Source organism: Telmatherina bonti, assembly GCF_933228915.1.
Source record: "Telmatherina bonti genome assembly, chromosome: 10".
Lineage (NCBI taxonomy): Eukaryota > Metazoa > Chordata > Actinopteri > Atheriniformes > Telmatherinidae > Telmatherina > Telmatherina bonti.
Window position 1 is genome coordinate 31,311,557 of NC_136628.1, and position 18,908 is coordinate 31,330,464.

The window sequence follows — 18,908 nt, forward strand, 5'->3', positions numbered from 1 at the left end:
TTTTTATGGCAAAGCAAGGGAATGTCTCTTGATCAATTTTAAATTATTTTAAAATTAATCAATAGACAAGGAAATGACTGTCGATTAATTTTAAATTATTTTAAAATTCATTTTAAATTATTTTAAAATTAATCGATGGACAAGGAAATGTCTGTCGATTAATTTTAAATTAGTTTAAAATCAATCGATAGACAAAGAAATGTCTGATAGACATTTCCTTGCTTTGCCATGAAATAACTGTGGAAACCAGTGCAATATCATTAAAAAGAAAGAAGATATCATTAAAAGAAGTTATTTTCTTTTTCACTTTTATTTAGCATTGGTTTGACTATATTAATATATCACTCCTATGTTCTTTGTAGCTGTTAAAAAAAAAATCCCAATAACTTTTCATATTGCATGAAGGTCTTAAATAATACTATTTTCAAAGGGTTATATTTTCTATATTCTTTACTACACATGTAGTAAGCTTTGTCAAACCAGACAACTTCTGGTTTATGTTTTCGAATTAAACTGCATTTTTGTGTTAAGACCACAGTCTGTGGTTAAGACAGCTTTCTTTTAGCTGCTCAATGAGACTCATGGCACATATTTACACCTTGCCTCGACCGAAACTATGGATAATAGTCACTCTAACTCACAGGTGTCAAACTCCAGTCCTCGAGAGCCGGTATCCTGCAGGTTTTTGTTATCTCCATGCTCCAAAATACCTGAACAGGTTGACAAGAAGCTGTTAGATCCATTTGATTTGAATCAGGTGTGTTTGAGATAGAAACAACAAAAACCTGCTGGTTACTGGCCCTTGAGGACTGGAGTTTGACACCCCTGCTTTACTATATTCAAATATATATACAAAGTGTGTTCAGTGAGAGGCTTCTTCAGGTCCGATGTAAGAATGAAAGATACAGAAGATCATTCCTGCCAGCAGCCATCAGCCTCCGGAACAAGACCTCCTCAAGTTAATTACATACTACAATATTGAATTTCCCTTTGGGGATTAATAAAGTATTCTTCATTCATTCATTTCATTTCATTCATATTCTGAAATCATTTAAAATTCTGGATATGCTTATATCGCATTTAACATTACACAGTCATGAGGCAGTATTAGTTCTCTTGTCTTGACTTAATACTCTTTGGATTTAGGGCTTTCTTTCTTTCTTAGTTTATTTTTGCAAGTAAAAATAGTAATGTGTTTAGGTTGATATATGTCTGTTTTTCAACCTTTTTTGAGCCAAGGCACACTTTTTTTCACTGAAAACTCATAAGGCACACCACAAACCAAAATGTTTTTGTTTGTTTTTTAAAAGCCCATATTATTAATATAAAGTCATCTCGTCAAAGTGTCTTGAATAGAAATAAGATTAAAAACAAGAAAAAGGAATTTTATCATCTTTCACCTGGGCCTCTTGGACACAGAGCTGCTTTTTAGACCAATCAGGTGAAATTGGATCATTTCTCAGGGCACACCTGATGATCTCTCATGGCACGCTAGTGTGCCACGGCACAGTGGTTGAAAAACACTGATATATGTTATTATTACATCCCATCCTGGACATACACTGTGACATCTACTGGCTAAAATGTTATAAAGATTAATTACTAAATTTGCCACGCTCTAACACTAATTCATAGACAATATGCAACGGTGACTGTAAATAATGCTAAAGTACTTTGTTTTGCTGCAATAAAAATGTATTAAAATAGAGGATTTAAGGTTTAATAAAAGGTTTGAGGTTGTGATAATTCATTTTGCAAAAGCTTTTTGTTTAGTCATCAACTTTCCAAGGGTTGCAAGATATGACTAAAGTGACAAAAAAAAAATAATAATAAAAAAAAAAAAAAAAGAAGCAAAAACTTAAAATTCTGACTACAAACATAATGTTGTTGTGTATGTTAAACCTTTTACTCCTCATAGTGTAATTGATACCAAACACTGGAGTAGAAACACTATTCTCAGCGGTTCTGCTATTTATTCACAAGCACACACTCTTTTAAAAGTAAATGAAAGCAAATCGTGCACAACCACAAATTGCCTTGTCTTTTGCTTCACGCCAACATGTGAACAGATCACATGATATAAACACGTGCTCTTTGTGTTTCAAAAGCACCATCACATTTGCTTCACCAACCATTATTTAAAACAGATAAAAGAAAAATAAAGAATGAATCCAGAATGTGCACAGATTTAGCCAATATATATTTCATATTAAACAGAATATGAGAAGAACTCGAGTGGACACAGAAACATTTCAACAAATTCTGCAAAACAATCTACTAAAACAATCTGAAGGAAAAACAAAAAAAAAAATCTTATGCATCACGTTACCTCCCCCTGAATGTTTAAATGTCAAACACCATCTGACCTGAGGCTCAACTGCAACCTGATAACTACGAAGCTTCCTGCCTGTCTGGATACGTCTTCATGTAGATGTCAACCACTGAATCCAGATCAGACTCAACATCATAGTTTATGTTCAAAACAGCAAGACTTTTTGATTTGTATTTGTCAGGCGTGTTCTCCATGTACATCTTGAAGTGTTTGTACGCCACATCGCAGCCGTTCTCCAAAGATAAGGATGGCAGGACGCTGAGAAGTCTCAGGATCGCCAACATGTTTGGGAAGAACTTCACGTCGGCCAGCTGCAGAGTTTCATGGAGGCTGGAGGGAAAAGTCTCTCCTTTGCCTTTTTTGCTCCATTTCACCCACCAACAGTGCAGCTCAGCGGAGAGGGTTCCTGCATTAGGGATGTCATTACTAAACATCTGTATGCTCTCCTCATCCGGTTGTGTGGACTTGTAAAGCTCTATGACAGAAGGGACAAGGGATAGACATCTCAGAGTCTTCAGGTGTTCCTCTGAGAAGAGCTCTTTCATTTCACTGATGATATACTTCACCACAGGAACAGAAAGGTGCTCCTTATAGTAATTCTCTGGCTGAACTGCTCCTGCATCTGCCTGATGCTTCCTCAAGAACGACCGAGGAACCCTGACTGGGACCTCCATGGCTGCAGCTAAGTTCACAGCCTCGTCGTACCAGAACTCGTGATACACGTCGATGTTGTCCTCTACCTCCTTAAGAGAGTGCAACACTGCTTTCAGAGAGGATGCGGCTAAATAGGCATCGGCTGCGTTTCCTTGGAGGTTTTTCCCGAAAGCTTGTGTAAGCGTCATAACATTTTTCAGCACGACCAATGCCATGATCAGCTCAAAATCCGTCAAGGCTTTGGAGATCTCCAACGCGTTGTGTATGATCTGGTCATTCCACCTCATGTCTTCGTTGTCGTGCACACTGTCTACGCAGAGGAGGAGTGCCTCTATGATGTCCAGCGCCACCTCGAACGCTTCATGTGCTGTGGTCCAGCTGGTTCGGCAGATCTCCCTCAGTTCGTTGGCTTTGTCTTCTTTGTCTGGGTAGAACATGGAAATGGCGTGCTCGAGCTCTAACTGAAGCAAAGGCGACTGGCAGAAGAAAGACTCGATCTTCTTAAAGGTGGACATGACGAGCTGGACGCCCGACAAAGCCATACCACTTGCCAGTGACACGTTCAAAGCATGAGTGGACCGAAATGTAAGCACCGCCTTTGGATGCTTCTCCATCAGCTTGGAAGCAAATGCTTTAATTTGACTGGAATGTGTGCCACAGCAGGAGTGGGCTTGACCTCTACACTGGTCCAAATCTAATCCCCATCCGTCCGTCATTTCAGAAAGCATTCTCTCCGCCAGGGTGTCTCCATCTCCTTCAAAGCTCAAGAACCCCACAAACCTCTCCTGCTGGCATTTAGACTGGTCCACATAGCAAAGAAACACTGGGAGGCACCAGTCTCCTGAGATCTTTACCAGATGATCCGTAACCAACGAGAAGAAGCCGTTTTGTTTCACCTCCTCTACCACCTTACAGCGCACATGTTTCTCAGAAACCTCAATCAGCTGATTCAGATGTTCTGAGGAGCAGCACAGCTTCGACTCGTCGCACCTTTTCTTTAGAACCTTATCTCCACACTGCACACGATAATCTAGCAACACCTGGAAGGTGCTCGACTTGAGCTCTTCCTCTTTATTATCAGAAGGCCAAACAGCAGGGATGCTTTGCTCTCCCAACAGCAGAAGAACCTCAAATAAAGACTTGAGATATTTCCTCTGTTCGTCTTCCTCTGGTTCCATCTGGATATCTTCGGCGACTGCTTCTGGTTGTGGCTTCTTCATTTCTGGGGGAAAAAAATTCAATAAATCATCAACCTTGTTAGAGTTGTGGTTGTGACATAGTAGTCAGGACTGATGTTTCTACTTACTTTTCCTCCCCTTGCTCTCAGATTCAGTATCTTTGCTCTATAAATGTAAACAGATCAATTAAAAACATGATTCAAGAAATTATGCTATTTAGATTCAGATATAATGCTGTAATTTTAAGGCTTTACTTTATAATTAGTTAATAATCTAATAGTTAACAGCTTAAGGTCAGCCAACAGTCAGACACTTCTTTTAAAGTCTACATTTGTTGCTTGTCAGCTTTTGTGCAGATAAAAAAGGTAAATCTGTGAATGCTCGTGGTTTATGAGCCCAGAAGACCACCCTGATTATATGAGGTCTTCCTTTAAGCTTTCAGGACACAAGCATTTAAAATCTGCTTTTAATTGCTGGAACAGCCTTCTAGATTATGTGGGAGAAGTTTAAAACATTCATTTTCCTAAATGAAAAGGAAAAACCCATTTATTGAGTCAGGCTGAGATTATTGTTGTTACAATTATTACAGTTTTAATAATTTTATTCATGGTCATTTTATAGGTTTCTAATTGATTCTCATTCTTTTTTTAATGTTAATTATGTAATTATGCGATTAATAAGGATTAGTTAAATGCAGAGAAGAAATTTACCAGCTAATAAATTGTGATTTCAAAGAAAAAAATTCATTAGGTTTTGTCTTAATGTTCTATTTAGTTATCCAGCATTAGTCTCATAAACCCCTTGCTTTTATCAGCTCTGTGCATCACATTTAATGTGTTTGAAAAGCACAATGTGAAGTCAGACTGACTTAAAAAAGATATTTATCATCTAAATAAGCTTAGACGCTGTCATTTTCTTTTTAAAGTGCTGCATTGATCTTTTGAATCTTGTCACCTGTGATCAAATGTCTTTAAAAGACCTGTTGCCATGGTGACAGTATAATATATTGTAGGGCAGCAAACATACTCATAAGTATTGATAAATTACTGTGATGTGAAATTATATGATAACCTAAATCAATAAAAATTTCTTATGTGGTCAACAAATACATATTCTTAGTTTCAAGTTAAACATTCAATTTACATTTAATTTCAGTGGGTTTTTTTGTTTGTTTTTTTTCTCACTTTTCCAGTCATATTTTTTATTTCCTTTTTTCCACAAATTGCTCAGAACTGCAAAGTTTTCGCCTAATTAAGAGTAAGCCAGAAGTCATGTACCTACCATGTCTTTAGTACGCTTCACCTGTCCACTCTGTGGCTGGGCTGACACATCAAAAACAGTTGGTACAGCATCATCCTTTAACACTTTACCCTGAGTATCCTGTGACCAAAACACACAATAATTATATTAATATTACTATCATACGTCCCCTTGTTGGACAAATAAAGAAATGTCTTGTATCACAGTCCAAAGATAATGTGCAACAATTGGAAATATCTTGCAGGACTCAATTAAATCTTTTAAATCTAATGTGAGATTAAAATAAAACTGCAATCAGACCGCTTCATAGCTCAGGGTCATACGAGCTAGTTGTACAAAACTTACATTATCAAATGCATTAGTTTCAAAATGCTTTCCACACAGTCTGTAATATCTGTACAGTTGTTCAGGTGATTTGTCCATTAGGTCCTTCCTCTGGACTTTTTCAAGCCACTTTTTGGACCTGAAAAAGAGAGAGAGAAAAAAGAGAGAGCTCAGAGATGTGAATAACTCTTGGGTTTGCCCCTAAATAAAGCACACTGAATTCTGGGAAAATGCTTCAAAATCTGACGGAAACAGCAAAGCAAAACATAAAGATTATGTACCTTTTTAGTTAGCATGGTTAGATATACATCAGATTATATGACAAGGCTAATATGACTTCAGGTTGAAATGGTTGTGACTCACAAAATTGTTTTTGTTGTTACTTTTACCTGTCTTTTCTATGCAAGATAAATTTGGGTGTTTATCACAGTTACGAAAGTAAATGACAAAGTAAAGACAGAGTTATACCTTCATGGTAAAGATCCAGGCCAGAATCGACTTGACATTACATGAATCTCATTTTACTGAAATTGTGTATAACACCAGGTTTGCACATGCATTTAAACAAAGAGGAATGAAAAAATATTAAAATGTTCAGAAAATTATATATATAAACATTTATATTCGAAGAAAATAAACACAGTTAAATAAACAGTTGTGTTTCCATGTGCAGACTGAAGGTGTTTTCCTGCAAGATTCCCTGTTGGAGTAGCTTTATGCTTTCTGTAGCATCATGTTAGCTTCTTTTTACCTTTCTGGATCATGCGGGAACCGGAAGAGAGGCTGGGAATCCGATTTGCCGCCGGGGCAGGTCGGCACAACGCAGAAATTCTGCATTATGCGAGTTTTTAATCATAAATCTTTTTTATTTTACTGTGATTTGTTTGAGGATTCAAGCAGCTACAGTTAATGTTAGCTGAGAAGCTAACCTAGCTTTGTCAAACCAGACAACTTCCGGTTTATGTTTTCAAATTAAACTGCATGTTTTGTGTTAAGACAGCTTTCTTTTAGCTGCTCATTGAGACTAATGGCACATATTTACACCTTGCTTCGACCGAAACTATGGATAATAGTCACTCTAACGAAACCTCTGGTTTGTCACGACTCTCAGCAATAGTTGTAGACTCTAAAACATTCACAATAAAATACCCCACCATTTCCATCAGAACAGCAAAAGCTCTTACAGAGAGAAAACATCTTTCAGAAACTTTCCCAGTCCAGTTGATTTTACTCATCTTATGTTGGATAGTCCATTTACTTAAGCACTGCACCTAATACAACTGTTTAAGCAGAATATTGTCTGAAGCTGTAATTCTGTAATTACATGTGGATTTATGCTGTGTAGTCAGTGTGATTATATGATGTGCAACATTGACAATCAGAAAAAGCGGTAGGATTTTATAGGTTTTACACTTCTTCCTACTTTCGAACATATAGACTGTTCCCTTGTGTGTGTGTGTGTGTGTATATATATATATATATATATATATATATATATATATATATATATATATATATATATATATATACACACACACACACACACACTATATATATATATATATATATATATATATATATATATATATATATATATATATATATTTTTTTTTTTTTTTTTTTTTTTTTGCTTCACGTGTGACCTCTTAATTTTGTTTGCTTTGTCGTTTTATATTCATGCTTGAGTTGTAATCAATTTACTGTTCGAAATAAACAATGAACAACATTTATCTATTACTTATTGAAATATCAGTTAACTTTCACGTTAATTTGTGTTTCAGAAGCTGATTAAAAATTAATAAGAAGTAAGTTTTAGTAGATTATTTCTTTGCTGTAACATTCATCTGTGGAATAAGTAGCAGAGTTGATTTTGTGGCTTTTGGGTTAGGTTTACTTTTAAAAACAAATAGAATGCTAATGATTATAGCTAAAACACATTTTATTCCGTGCCACAAAATATTAGAAAAAAAAATTGTCTTTTTTTTTTCTTTAATGAGAAAAGGTTTATTTTGAAGGGATTTACGTACACAGGAAATTCGTTTATTACCGTACCAAAGCGCGCGAGTTACTCTCGCGCTTCTATCCCATAATCCTCTGCGAACTTTTGAAAAGTTGGAAACATGCTGTGGCATGTTCTCATCGAAACCGTGTGGCTTTTATTTAGTCTGTCGTTGCGACTCTGAACGTATATGATGTAAACACACACACAATCTTTGTTTTATATTAAACATTTATATTATCTGATACCATGTTCATTTAACTCCCATCATTAATTAAGAATGTCATAATATAATGTAATTGTAATAACAATTTCAAGCGTGTAATATCACCCTTTATTTTTCTATTTCGATTCGCAGATATGGTTTTTGTCAGTGTAATAGTATACAGGTCACTCGTGCTTTTTAAATGCCTGGCATCCTAAAAACAGCTGGAGGTGACAAATTTAACAGACTAAAACTGGGTGTGTTCAGACCGCTAGCTGAGGAATTTTATTTAGGTTCAAACATTCAAACATAAGTAGAGAAAATATGTGTTGAATGAAAGAAGGCAGTTTTCTTCAGTGCGTGATTTTCATTTACTGCGAACTGATTGGTTGGTCTCAGTTTCTCGCGATAATACCGCGACCAATCACAGCGCAGATGCGCCAAGTCAAACGAAATCGTTTTTCCCACAAGAAGGAGAGTTGCATGTTTTTCTGGTAGTGTGTGCTCGTTTGCAGAAACTACTTGGTCTTCTTCTACCCTGAGCTAATACCACTAGGTAAGTTTTCGTTTTGTACTCAATTTTCCGAAAATACATTGTAGGTTTAAATTAAGTTGGGTTATTACATCAGCAAACTGCACAACTGCCGTTAACCTTTACCGTTCATCCGTTCATGTTTGACAGCCAAGTTTTGTGTCAGTAACACACACTGTTTCGTTGATATCTGCAGTTTTCACACACACACACACACACACACACACACACACACACACACACACACACACACACACACACACACAAAACATAACAGAAGGCACAAATAAATGGCTACATGCTGTTTTTCCTCTAATGACTACCAACAGACCAAACGCTTAGTTAAAAATTGTTTATTTACCAAAAAGTATGATTAATTCTTACAAATTCTTACAGCCGTCTTAACTGCATTTTTGGAGGGGCAACACTATGGAAAACGCTGCAGTTTTAAGACGAAACTACACTACCAAGAAAGTAAGTAGATGTTTTGTGGATATTATTATATGTTTGCCTTTTTGTGCTGAATCCTAACTTGTATTCAGTTTTATTAAATCTGTTTCAGCTCACAAACTGTATATTTTGTTTGATCTTTATTAGGGAAACAAGGAAAATGCCCCGCCTGTCTATGGAAGTAAGTCCTCTGTCAAAACCGACAAAGTATCTGTTGTGCCATTTCAGCTGAAAGGCAACAAAAAGGAGGAAACTTTAGCAAAAAATGAGATTAGAAAGGCAAAGGCTAAGCCAGCAGACACAAAGAAGACTGTTGGAGAACTCCTCTCCCAGAAAACTGTGAGAGGAGTGGCTTCTACTGATGTGAAACGACAAACACATAGCCAAGTCTTCTTAACTGCACAGGCTGTGAGGCATAAAAAGATGGTTGCAGGAGCTCCAAAGCCACCAGCACCTGTAATGCCACCAAAATCTGCTCCAGGGATGTACAAAGGCAAGATCATTCAGTCTAAGATTGGGTCAATTTGGAAGTCAACTGATAGTGTGGCTACAGCAGATCCGAAACCATCAGCTCCCAAAATGGAAAGCCAAAGGGTTGGAAATGTTGCAAGAAGGAACATATCCAAATCTGTTGTTGAAGTGCCTCGAACCAATATGCAGAAAACTGCATTAGCAAAGTCCAGGTCAGTTACAGATAGACCGCCACAGGTATCCAAGCCCACTGCTAGCAGCCGTCAACCTGCAAGAACTGTCTCAGCAACTTCCACAAAAGCCAGCTCCAGAAACGCCACTGTTGCTCCCATCAAGGCAAGTGGGGACCTGAATGCAAAGCCGAAGCCTGCAGTGTCTGAAAACAAGGTTAAGAAGCCTGCAGTCTCAAGCACACTCAGCCAATACAGATTTAACACAGAGACCGCAGAGGAAAGAAGGTAAGGCTTTGCTTTTAAACATGAAGTTTGCTTCTACTACAAGCATGTGTCAATGTCCTGTCTCTTCTGCAGAGCTAAACTGGCTGAATGGTTGGCCTCCAAGGGTAAAACTTTCAAGAGACCTGCCATGGCTGCTGCTGTACCCTCAAAAAACAGAGTTTCTACAAAAACAGAGGCTGATCCTGGACCTCAGCTGGCATTGCAGTGCAAGCTTGCATCAGACCACAGTCCAGAAGTACAGAAACTGGATTCCCCAGTCCCTGATCACTACCAGGATGAGGTTGCAGAACTGAAAACACACAGCCAGACTCCAGGGATCATGAACACCACGCTGGACCTGCTTGAAAGCTCAGATTCAAATCTGCTTGATGACCCACAGGACAGGGTGGATGATGTAAGCAGCCATGCAGGATTATTTCCCCCTTGAATAAGAAATATATATTTTTTTTAAATGCTTTACTGATATTTCTTTTTGTTTTTATGGTATTATTAGATTGTTGTGAACCTCTGTGATGTCTTGGAGGCCATGGAGCCACCATCCAGATGCAATAATGGTAAGCTGTCTACAAAGATTTGTGATTCTGTCATAAAACACAGATGTCTCTAGTTGTCATTTTTCTCTCCAGAGGAACTCTTGGAGGTGACAGATGAGTGTGATGTTGAGAGAGACAGCAGCTGGTCAGGAGATGAATGCAAAGAGCAGCAAGAGAAGGAGCTGCAGGATATTTGTCAGCTGCCAAAAACTGAGCAAGTGAAGGATGAAACTCAAAGCAACCAGAAAGTGAAGGATGAGTATGTGGAAAGTGATGATGATGATGTGATGGCGACGACGCCACAGATGACTGATGCTTCAGTGATAAAATACAGTGTCAAGACAACCCCATACTTACAAAGGTGAGTTTGTCAAGTCTTAATTCATAACACTGTGAAGTTGTGCGCTCAGCTAATTCGTTTCCTCTCAAACTCTCGCGCAGTGTCAAGAGAACAATTGAAGATGAAGTCTGCGCCAGTGCATCCAGAAGAAAAAGCAACATCAAAGATCTGAAGTTTCTGACACCAGTACGGCGTTCTTGCCGCATCCAGCGCAAATCCTCCTGCCTGCCAACAATGCTCGTCGATCACGATCCGTGTGTGTCGTCACTTGCTGAGTTGGTGAAGCTGGATGATGATCCCAATGCCTACATTTACAGGAAAAACCCTGCACTTCTGGAAGATCTGCCTGACCAGAACAGCCTGTGAAATGCAATGTATAGTTTTCAATATTAAGAGCCCTCAAATGTGTGGCACTAAAGCTAATGGACACTTTATATTAATGCCTAAAGGTTTTACTAATCTGAATCTGCACGAAGCTGTATTTTATTCTTTATTCCTAAAATTAGTGTTGCAGTTTTGTTGCATTTTAAAGCTGACCGGTGATGTATTTTACGTTACTGTAAATGTTCCCTCATTTAACTGCTTTAACACTAAAGCTGGTGGAAGGAAAAACTAATGCTTTAGGTCATTATTACCCACAATGTCGTGTCAACAAGAATGGTTTGCAATCTTGGTATGCAGGTAAAGTTCATTTTAAAACCATCTCAGCCTGTTGGCCTCATACAAATTAAAAGCTGCACCAACACCAGCTTTCTATACATATATATATATATGCAGTTAAATAAAAACAATACACTTATCCCACTTTATTTGATCACATTGTAAAAATCCAAAGCGCTCTTAACTGAACACTGCTTTCTTTTATACACTTCTTGGCAAATTATGCTTCCTGACACCAGACTGGACGTTTAGACACCAACTCCCTCAGCTCCCAGATGAAAAAACAAAAAAATCTCTGCAGTTTTCTTCTCCAAAGTATAACCAAAAAAAAAAAAAACCTTTTCTTCACCCATCTGCAGACCTCAGGGGAAGGCGATCAGTGCTGTTAGCTGAAAGGGTGTTTTATCTGCTCTGAAGATTTCATGTCCTTGAAAGACCTCGGTTGTCAAGATCTTTCACCTAAAGACAAAGCAATAATTATGACGTTGCTGCAGATATTTTCAGTAAGAGCTTGACAAAAGATAAAGCTCAAAACAGTTTTTCCCCTTAAATAAGACTTGACAAAAATACAGACTAACAATGGCTAAATTAATTTCCACTCGTTTCATAAGATTTCACCTCCATTAAAATTAGGGTTTAACATTCCTCACAGACTATGTTCATGAAAGGAAAATCATCTCGTTTACCTTGTATATCCTGACCAGCCAGTGCTCTGTTGTGTAGGCTTCTTCCAACACATCCAGCTCAAAGTCTTTGTTCCCTATTTCTGCATTCCTTACTCTGTCATAACCAGGTGGTCTCTCTGCACAGATCATAATCCCAGTTAGTCCCATGCAACAGCATCATGTTGACTTTCATTGTTCTTGGTTTTAAAGATTAATGCAACTGTGGTTTAAAATACACAGCTGGTTATTAGAAGCCACATTTTACCATTGGTTAAGCGGTAAAAGTAGCTCAGCCTGTAAAAGAAATCACCTCAGATAGTTACTTACTTCCCTCTGTGTAGACCTGTCCGAAGCGGTAGTAGCACATCTTGTACATAAGGCAGTTTAGCAGAACAGGGGAGCCCTCGCGGTCCACTCGGAACTCTCCAGTGGGAGTGTAGTAGTCGTGCTCCTTGATGTGTTTGCCCGTCTCAGTGCTCCCGCCGATGCGGACCATCCACAGAAACTTATTGATGTCTGTCACACAGACATGGACACTTAATATAAATGCATTAACATACATGAACCAGATGTGTCATTATCACTCAGAAATCAGGAGTATTTTCTAGCAAAGTCAATAAAATCCAACTTTTAAAATATCTTTTTTCTAGGATTTATTACATTAATAATAATTTTTTTTTTAAAAACAAAAAAACATCTGATAGTAACAACTGATAGTGACAACTAGTGACTTGCCATCTGAGGAGTAGCCCGTTAGTCCTCCAAAGATCACCAAGACATAACTGACGTCAAGCTCCCGCATGATCTCATAGGCTCTCTCCTCTGTGGACGCCATGGCCTGCAGAGCAAGACAGCCCAGTCAACACCGTGTCCATTTATTAGCACAATTAGCCTGAAGGTTGCTCTCTCACCTGACCAACTCTTGAAATATGCGTGTTGTTCCATGTGTTGTTGTCCACTAGAATAGTTCGATTAGCCATTGCAGTTATCTGATAACCATAATCCCACCACGACATGACTTTGGCATCCTGTAAGACCGAACAGAACCATTCAATGCAATCTCCGGCCTCCACTCCGGTTCATTTTCAGTAGGTTTCAGTCGGGCTGACCGACCTCCGGAGTGTTGTGGCGGAGCCAGTAGTAAGCCTCTCTGAAGTCATCAAAAATGATGCGGCTTCCATCGCCTCCACGGGCCGACAGGACAATCGAGGGAGAGGAGTAAGCTTCGCTGGTTACCCAAGTAGAGTGGAATGTGTATGTGATGAGGAAGAAAGCCATGACAAGAATCATCCCACTGGCAACCTGCAGGACAGCAATGTGACATTAAGAAAGATCAAAGGAGATCAAACATCCAACAAAATTATATTATTTACTTTATTTATAATGTTTACTAGAAGAGCAGTGAGCAACTCCTGAGCTGAGTACAAACTAGGGCTGTGACGATATGATTTTGTCCCGATTTGATTCAGATTTTTTGGGTGCCGATTCGATTTAATTGCGATTCTCACAATTCTTTGATACTGATAATTTTTGTAGATTAAAAACAAAATAAACGTTGAATTTTTTTTTTTCTTTTTTGGCTCGTCATTTTTCTTGATTTCAATTAGGGAAAAAACCAACACAATAAGCCAGACCATCATTCTGCTGCTATAATGCCCAAGAAGACAAGTAAAAAAAAAAAAAAAAAAAATTACAAAAACTTTCTAATGATTTATTTGAAGAAAAAAAAAAAAAAAAAAAAGATTTTTAAACAAACAAAAAGAAAAGATTTTAAAATTGTGAAGCAAAAAAAAAATCCAGATTTTCAATTTTTCGATTCGATTTTCCCACCCCAAGTACAAAGTATGTAATCAAAGTATACTGACATAAATTACAATATTTCCCCTTTAAAGTCAAAATCAGAATATCTGTCATTGCAGGAAGTACAGTGAAATGAGGCGCCTTCTGAACTGAGGTGTAAAATACTGAAGTGGATTTTACTTACAGACAAATTCAGGTATTGTACAAGCTGAAATGATCCCTTACACCTCATTCCTACCTCGTTTTTGATGGGGTAGGTGGAGTCTTGCTGTTTCTTGCTCTTCTTGTCTGGCCGGCTGACGTCTAGATTCTTCATGTAAGTTGTTAGTACCTGAGACACACCGATGCCTGACAGGATGCACATGACTGGAGCCAACACCAACATCAGACGCACCTGAGAACGTAAAACAATCGCTGTTGACACACATGATGATTTTTGCAATTATCTACACTTGTTTAAAGACATATTTCTCTCACTTCTGCTATCAGAAAAGCTCTTTGAATCTCTTAAGTACTCCTCATCGGCATACAGAGTGGGATTTTGGACATTCTTGCATTTAAACTTCAGATAATTCAGATTAGTCTGTAATCTGATCTAGCCTGTCCGCATCAGTAGTTGCAAATAAGACTTTTCTGTCATAAAGCATTCTGCATGAGATGCTGTGGTAATGCTGGTGCAGCTTTACAACAGATTCTCTACAAAGTGGCAGCAGAACACGGACGATTATGGTTTAATCGGCTGGTTTCTACACAACAAGACACAGAAGAGCTATATGTTCTTTTTTAGGGATTATTCATATTCTTGAACTCAACAAGCCACACATTCATGCAGTGCTTTATCCTGTTCCATTCTTCAGTCATTTAGCAGATGCTTTTATCCAAAGCGACTTACATATAAGTGAGAACTCAAATCAAATATTCACTGAATATTTGTGTTCTACACACACATAAGCACCAATTAATACCACCGAAAATCTCCTGAACCACATCATTAATCATATCCATGTTGAAAATATGAATTTAGCACAATCCTACCATGACAGCTGAGAAGTACATGCTGGTAACTCCATACATGATGATGAAGATCCTGGCATCAGACAGGTTGTTAAAGCAGTAGTAAAGACCAACTGGAGGGAAGGAAGGAAGGTAAACTGGAGATGAAACATGGAGTGGTCATACTGTCATTACTGGGTGTTTTTTGTCCAACTTGCCTGGAAACATAAAGACAAGCAGCTGTAGGTCAAAATAGTAGGAAGACCAGGTGGTGGGCTGATGCTCTGAGACTGAGGCGATGATGGGGATGTTGTTTTTGGCGTAGGAAGGGTCCAGTAGGGAGTAGAAACGACCGGTCCATGGAGAGATTTTACCTGAGAAAGACAGACACGCTTTAAGTCAATTATCAGAAGTGGACAAGTTTTTCACAAAGGGAATAGAAAAGGGAGAAAAGAGATGAAGCTAAAACTCATAAACAATGCTCCATCTGTGAAGTTGTGCTTTGCTGACGTTGCTTTTTGGAGCACATAATTAATTCTCTCACCTGTCAGCATGAGAACAGTACCCACGGACAGCAGGATGAAGCCCACCAGGGAGATGACGCTCTTAAACAGCACCTCAAACTGCTGTGCGTTAAGCTTGCTGCGCAGATAGTCCACAAAGACATGGATCTGGCATAAGCCAAACACCCCGAAGGCCGCCATGTGCTCCGACGATTGCACCGGCTAGTGGGTGAAAGAAGACGATAGGGAGATAAACGATGTCAGTCTTCTTTTATTTTTTTCAATCAGTACTCCTGGTTGTGTGACAAAGAATTCTCTTTTACCTGGAAACCAACAAAAGAGATCTGCATGGAGAGGATGGTGCCAAGGCAGTAGACTGTGCAGTAAGCCACATATATGCGATGAGAGAACCTGCCCGTCAGCATCAGCACCAGGACATGGAGGGGGATGAGGTTGATCAGGAACACATAGCCACCCCAGGAGGAAACCTGAACACACAAACACCTCATAATGAGCGCTGAACTCCTGACGTCATTCAGAAAATGCCAAATGCTTGATCTCCTCACCATGTAGAAGTAAGCCAGGGCGCACATGGAAGACCAGTACACTGACCCCGTTTTGACTGCTTTGATCCACATGTAATAGGTCAACAGCATGCAGAAGATGGCGATACCTGAGTGGGAGAGGGCAGAAAGATTTCAATAAGAATTTCATCCTTTCTTTAAATAGCATCAACAGGAATGTGTTTGTTTTAGGTTACAGATTCATGGTGCCTTTGAAAATTATGAATATTACAAAAAAATGCTCAACATTTATCACAACACGCTGAAACCAGACATTCACTAAACGCCTTAATTCTAAATCTGGCATTTAATCATTGATCAAAATACTCAAAGAATAGCTTCCTTTCATGTGACTTTAGCATTAACTGCTTAAGTCTGTTGTACCTTCATTATCGTAGGAGCCGGCGACAGAACGAGAGATGTAACCAGGCACCACTGCGATCATGGCAGCTGCCAGGAGCCCAGCACCTGCATCCTAAAGGGGACAAATGTTTAGGATGAGGGACAAAAATAATCTAAGAGGTCATTCATCTTTAAAAAAAAAAAAAAAAAAAAAAAAAAAAAAAAAAAAAACTAAGATAAAAACCAAGTGTCACTGAATCAAACTTTTGGAAACTTCTAAAAATATTAAAAATGTGTCAAGTTGATGAAAACCTTGCTTACATGTTGACTTTCCTGTTTGTAAAAGGTGTAGGTGGTATACAAGCACCTCCTTCAGCCTGCACCCTCTTCATTTACCTGTGTATTACTTTGCTTATCATGTTTTAAACTTAACATACTTGCCTCCATATCAAGAGGAACCAACAAACCAATCTCAATGATGCATCAAAAATACTATTCAGCTGCAGTTATGTGGTACCACTTCACTAGCGAAAGCATCTTCACCTAGCTGGTAATTACTTCCTTCTTTAGGAACCGTCTGATTACTTTAGAAGTTGTACTTTTGGTGCTTTTGAGCAATACAATAATACATTATTATGTTGTCTAAAGAGGGTTACAAACAAATCATCACTGGCGACAATCACAACCAGCATGTCTGGCACAACTTCTCACAGCTGCATGTGTATGTAGAGTGTTTTACCTTCAGCTCCTTGGTCAGGTGGTAGGTGACAATGGCAGTAAAGGAGGAGAACAAGGGAGCCAGGAAGACACAGACATTACGGATGTCAATGGTGATGTGGAAAAAATGTAGGACGTGATACAGGACGGCAGACGTGACCATCAGTCCTGTTGAAGGAGCAGGAACACAATCACTCGCCAATTCTTTTATAATCAAAATAAATTATAGAATTAAAAGCAAAGACATTCTACCTGGATAAATGGTGCCACCAATGATCCTCCCCAGAGGATACCATGCCCTGTCATCAAACCAGTTGTGAAACTTATAAAATCCCTCCTCCGCAAGGAAGCGGGTGGTACGGTAGTTGAAGTACCTGAAAGAAAAATTAAGTTTTAGGCAAGACAGGATAGAGAGGCTGAAATTTTACTAAAATAACTGCACCACAAGTCGCACTTACGGATCAAACTCATGGATTACACTTTCAAACCTCAACACGGAAAAGAGCCGAGTAGAAAATGCTGAGAAGTCCAAAGAAAAAAAAGTACATCAATTTATATTTATATATATTTTTTTTAATGAAGGAGGCAGTGTTATTTAGTGAAAGATCCAGTGGACTCACAGAGGACAGCGGCCATAGACAGGATGAGCAGCTTCAGCAGCGTGTCCTGTTTCTCATAAGACAATCGCAAGAAGCCCAGCTTGGTCATTTTGGCGAGATAAGGGACAGCTCACCTTCCAACCTAATGAAAAATAAAAGGATAGTCAAAGTTAAAACTAGGTTTAATGAGACATTTTTACATTAATAGTGTCTAATGCAAGTGTCTTTTTTTCCAAAAAGGAAAAATTCCTACTAATTCAAATAAGCTTTTAAACAAGCCAGACTAAAAAAAATCTGTGTTTGAGGTGGTGTTGTAAACTTCCACGTTTAGTCCAACCAGCTAAGGCCACGCCGTAGGTATGGGGTTAGAAACCAGGAAGCAAACACTTGGAAAACCCTGTGCAGGCTTTGGTGCCCAGCTTTCTTAGGTTTGCATTAAAACATGGTGTTAATAAGTTAAACTTACATCACTAAACCCAACAGAGATCAAATTAAAGCTAACTTTGTAGGCACCTACAATCTTTAGAATGAGCCCGAGACAATAACCAAACTCCCCCCCCCCATCAAAACTAATAGCTATCAAATAGCTATCAAAATAAATACTGCAGTCTATTAACATGCAAATAAGCAAAGGCTTGGGGACTGCATCTGTAAGCTGGTCAGCATCAGGCCGGCTAATTCTGATGCAGTTTTCATCCATTTGAAGCAAGAAAGTAGCCACAGAAGCTAACTTGCTAGCTGCTGTTTAATGGAAACCCATGTATTAAGGCTATTTTTTTTCTTATTTGCAAAAATACCCCAAATTCCAGGATAATAGTCTCAAATAAAGAATTGTAGTAATGAATGAACTAACATTTATAACGTTGAATATTTAGTAAGACTCACCCGCTCCGCTCCTGCTACTCATACACTTTTCACACACTACCCACGACGTGAGGTAGTCCCGCCTCCACTAAGCCCTGCGTAAACGCCCATTGGTTTAACTTTGATCATTGTAACTTGGAATGAAAATGATTGGTTCCATGATTGTCACTCAAATTTGGACGCGTACCTTGCCGCTGTGGTGTAGTGACGTGTCCTTAGTGAGGAAAGAAAGAAAGAAAAATATCGCCCCCTGCTGGTAAAAATGAAAACACAAAAAAAAAATCTGCAATTTTTCTAAAATTAAATAAATAAATCACCAAAAACATGTAAGCGGCGTAGCAACGACTTGTTTGCGAGTTTTTAAAATTAAATTTAATAAATCAATAGTTATAATTTCAATTTACTTTGTGAATATGTTCAAGAATGTAATAGACATATTTTTTATCTATTACAATAGATAGATAGA

At 38.4% G+C, this 18,908-nt stretch overlaps 3 protein-coding genes across 3 annotated transcripts; 1 reads left to right on the top strand and 2 right to left on the bottom strand.

Moving 5' to 3' along the window:
* Positions 1-2,187: 2,187 nt before the first annotated feature.
* On the bottom strand, positions 2,188-6,585 carry thap12a (THAP domain containing 12a; the record flags this gene model as incomplete). Its single annotated transcript, XM_079248087.1, has 5 exons — positions 2,188-4,208; positions 4,293-4,329; positions 5,446-5,544; positions 5,770-5,887; positions 6,500-6,585. 5 exons carry the CDS (start codon positions 6,583-6,585, stop codon positions 2,392-2,394), a joined length of 2,157 nt encoding a protein of 718 aa, XP_079104213.1. The 3' UTR covers positions 2,188-2,391.
* A 2,328-nt stretch (positions 6,586-8,913) lies between these two features.
* On the top strand, positions 8,914-11,102 carry LOC306761338 (uncharacterized protein; the record flags this gene model as incomplete). The annotated part of the gene is made up of 6 exons (XM_079247463.1): positions 8,914-8,958; positions 9,082-9,863; positions 9,936-10,257; positions 10,357-10,417; positions 10,490-10,757; positions 10,838-11,102. 6 exons carry the CDS (start codon positions 8,914-8,916, stop codon positions 11,100-11,102), a joined length of 1,743 nt encoding a protein of 580 aa, XP_079103589.1.
* A 440-nt stretch (positions 11,103-11,542) lies between these two features.
* On the bottom strand, positions 11,543-18,516 carry stt3a (STT3 oligosaccharyltransferase complex catalytic subunit A). Its single transcript, XM_079247226.1, has 18 exons — positions 18,464-18,516; positions 17,600-17,720; positions 17,438-17,498; positions 17,232-17,353; positions 17,002-17,147; positions 16,305-16,395; positions 15,924-16,030; positions 15,681-15,845; positions 15,399-15,579; positions 15,073-15,228; positions 14,897-14,988; positions 14,100-14,255; positions 13,175-13,363; positions 12,973-13,089; positions 12,797-12,899; positions 12,389-12,577; positions 12,083-12,198; positions 11,543-11,855 (listed from the first exon to the last, which is right to left on the bottom strand). Exons 2-18 carry the CDS (start codon positions 17,685-17,687, stop codon positions 11,817-11,819), a joined length of 2,118 nt encoding a protein of 705 aa, XP_079103352.1. The 5' UTR covers positions 17,688-17,720; positions 18,464-18,516; the 3' UTR covers positions 11,543-11,816.
* Between the last annotated feature and the right edge of the window lie 392 nt (positions 18,517-18,908).

Coding starts and splice junctions, on each gene's coding strand:
- stt3a (XM_079247226.1), bottom strand. CDS start 17,687: ATGACCAAGCTGGGCTTCTTGCGATTGTCTTATGAGAAACAGGACACG. Junction 17,354..17,437: donor GTAATCCATGAGTTTGATCC/GTAAGTGCGACT, acceptor TTTTTCTTTCAG/GTACTTCAACTACCGTACCA. Junction 12,199..12,388: donor ACAGGTCTACACAGAGGGAA/GTAAGTAACTAT, acceptor TGATCTGTGCAG/AGAGACCACCTGGTTATGAC.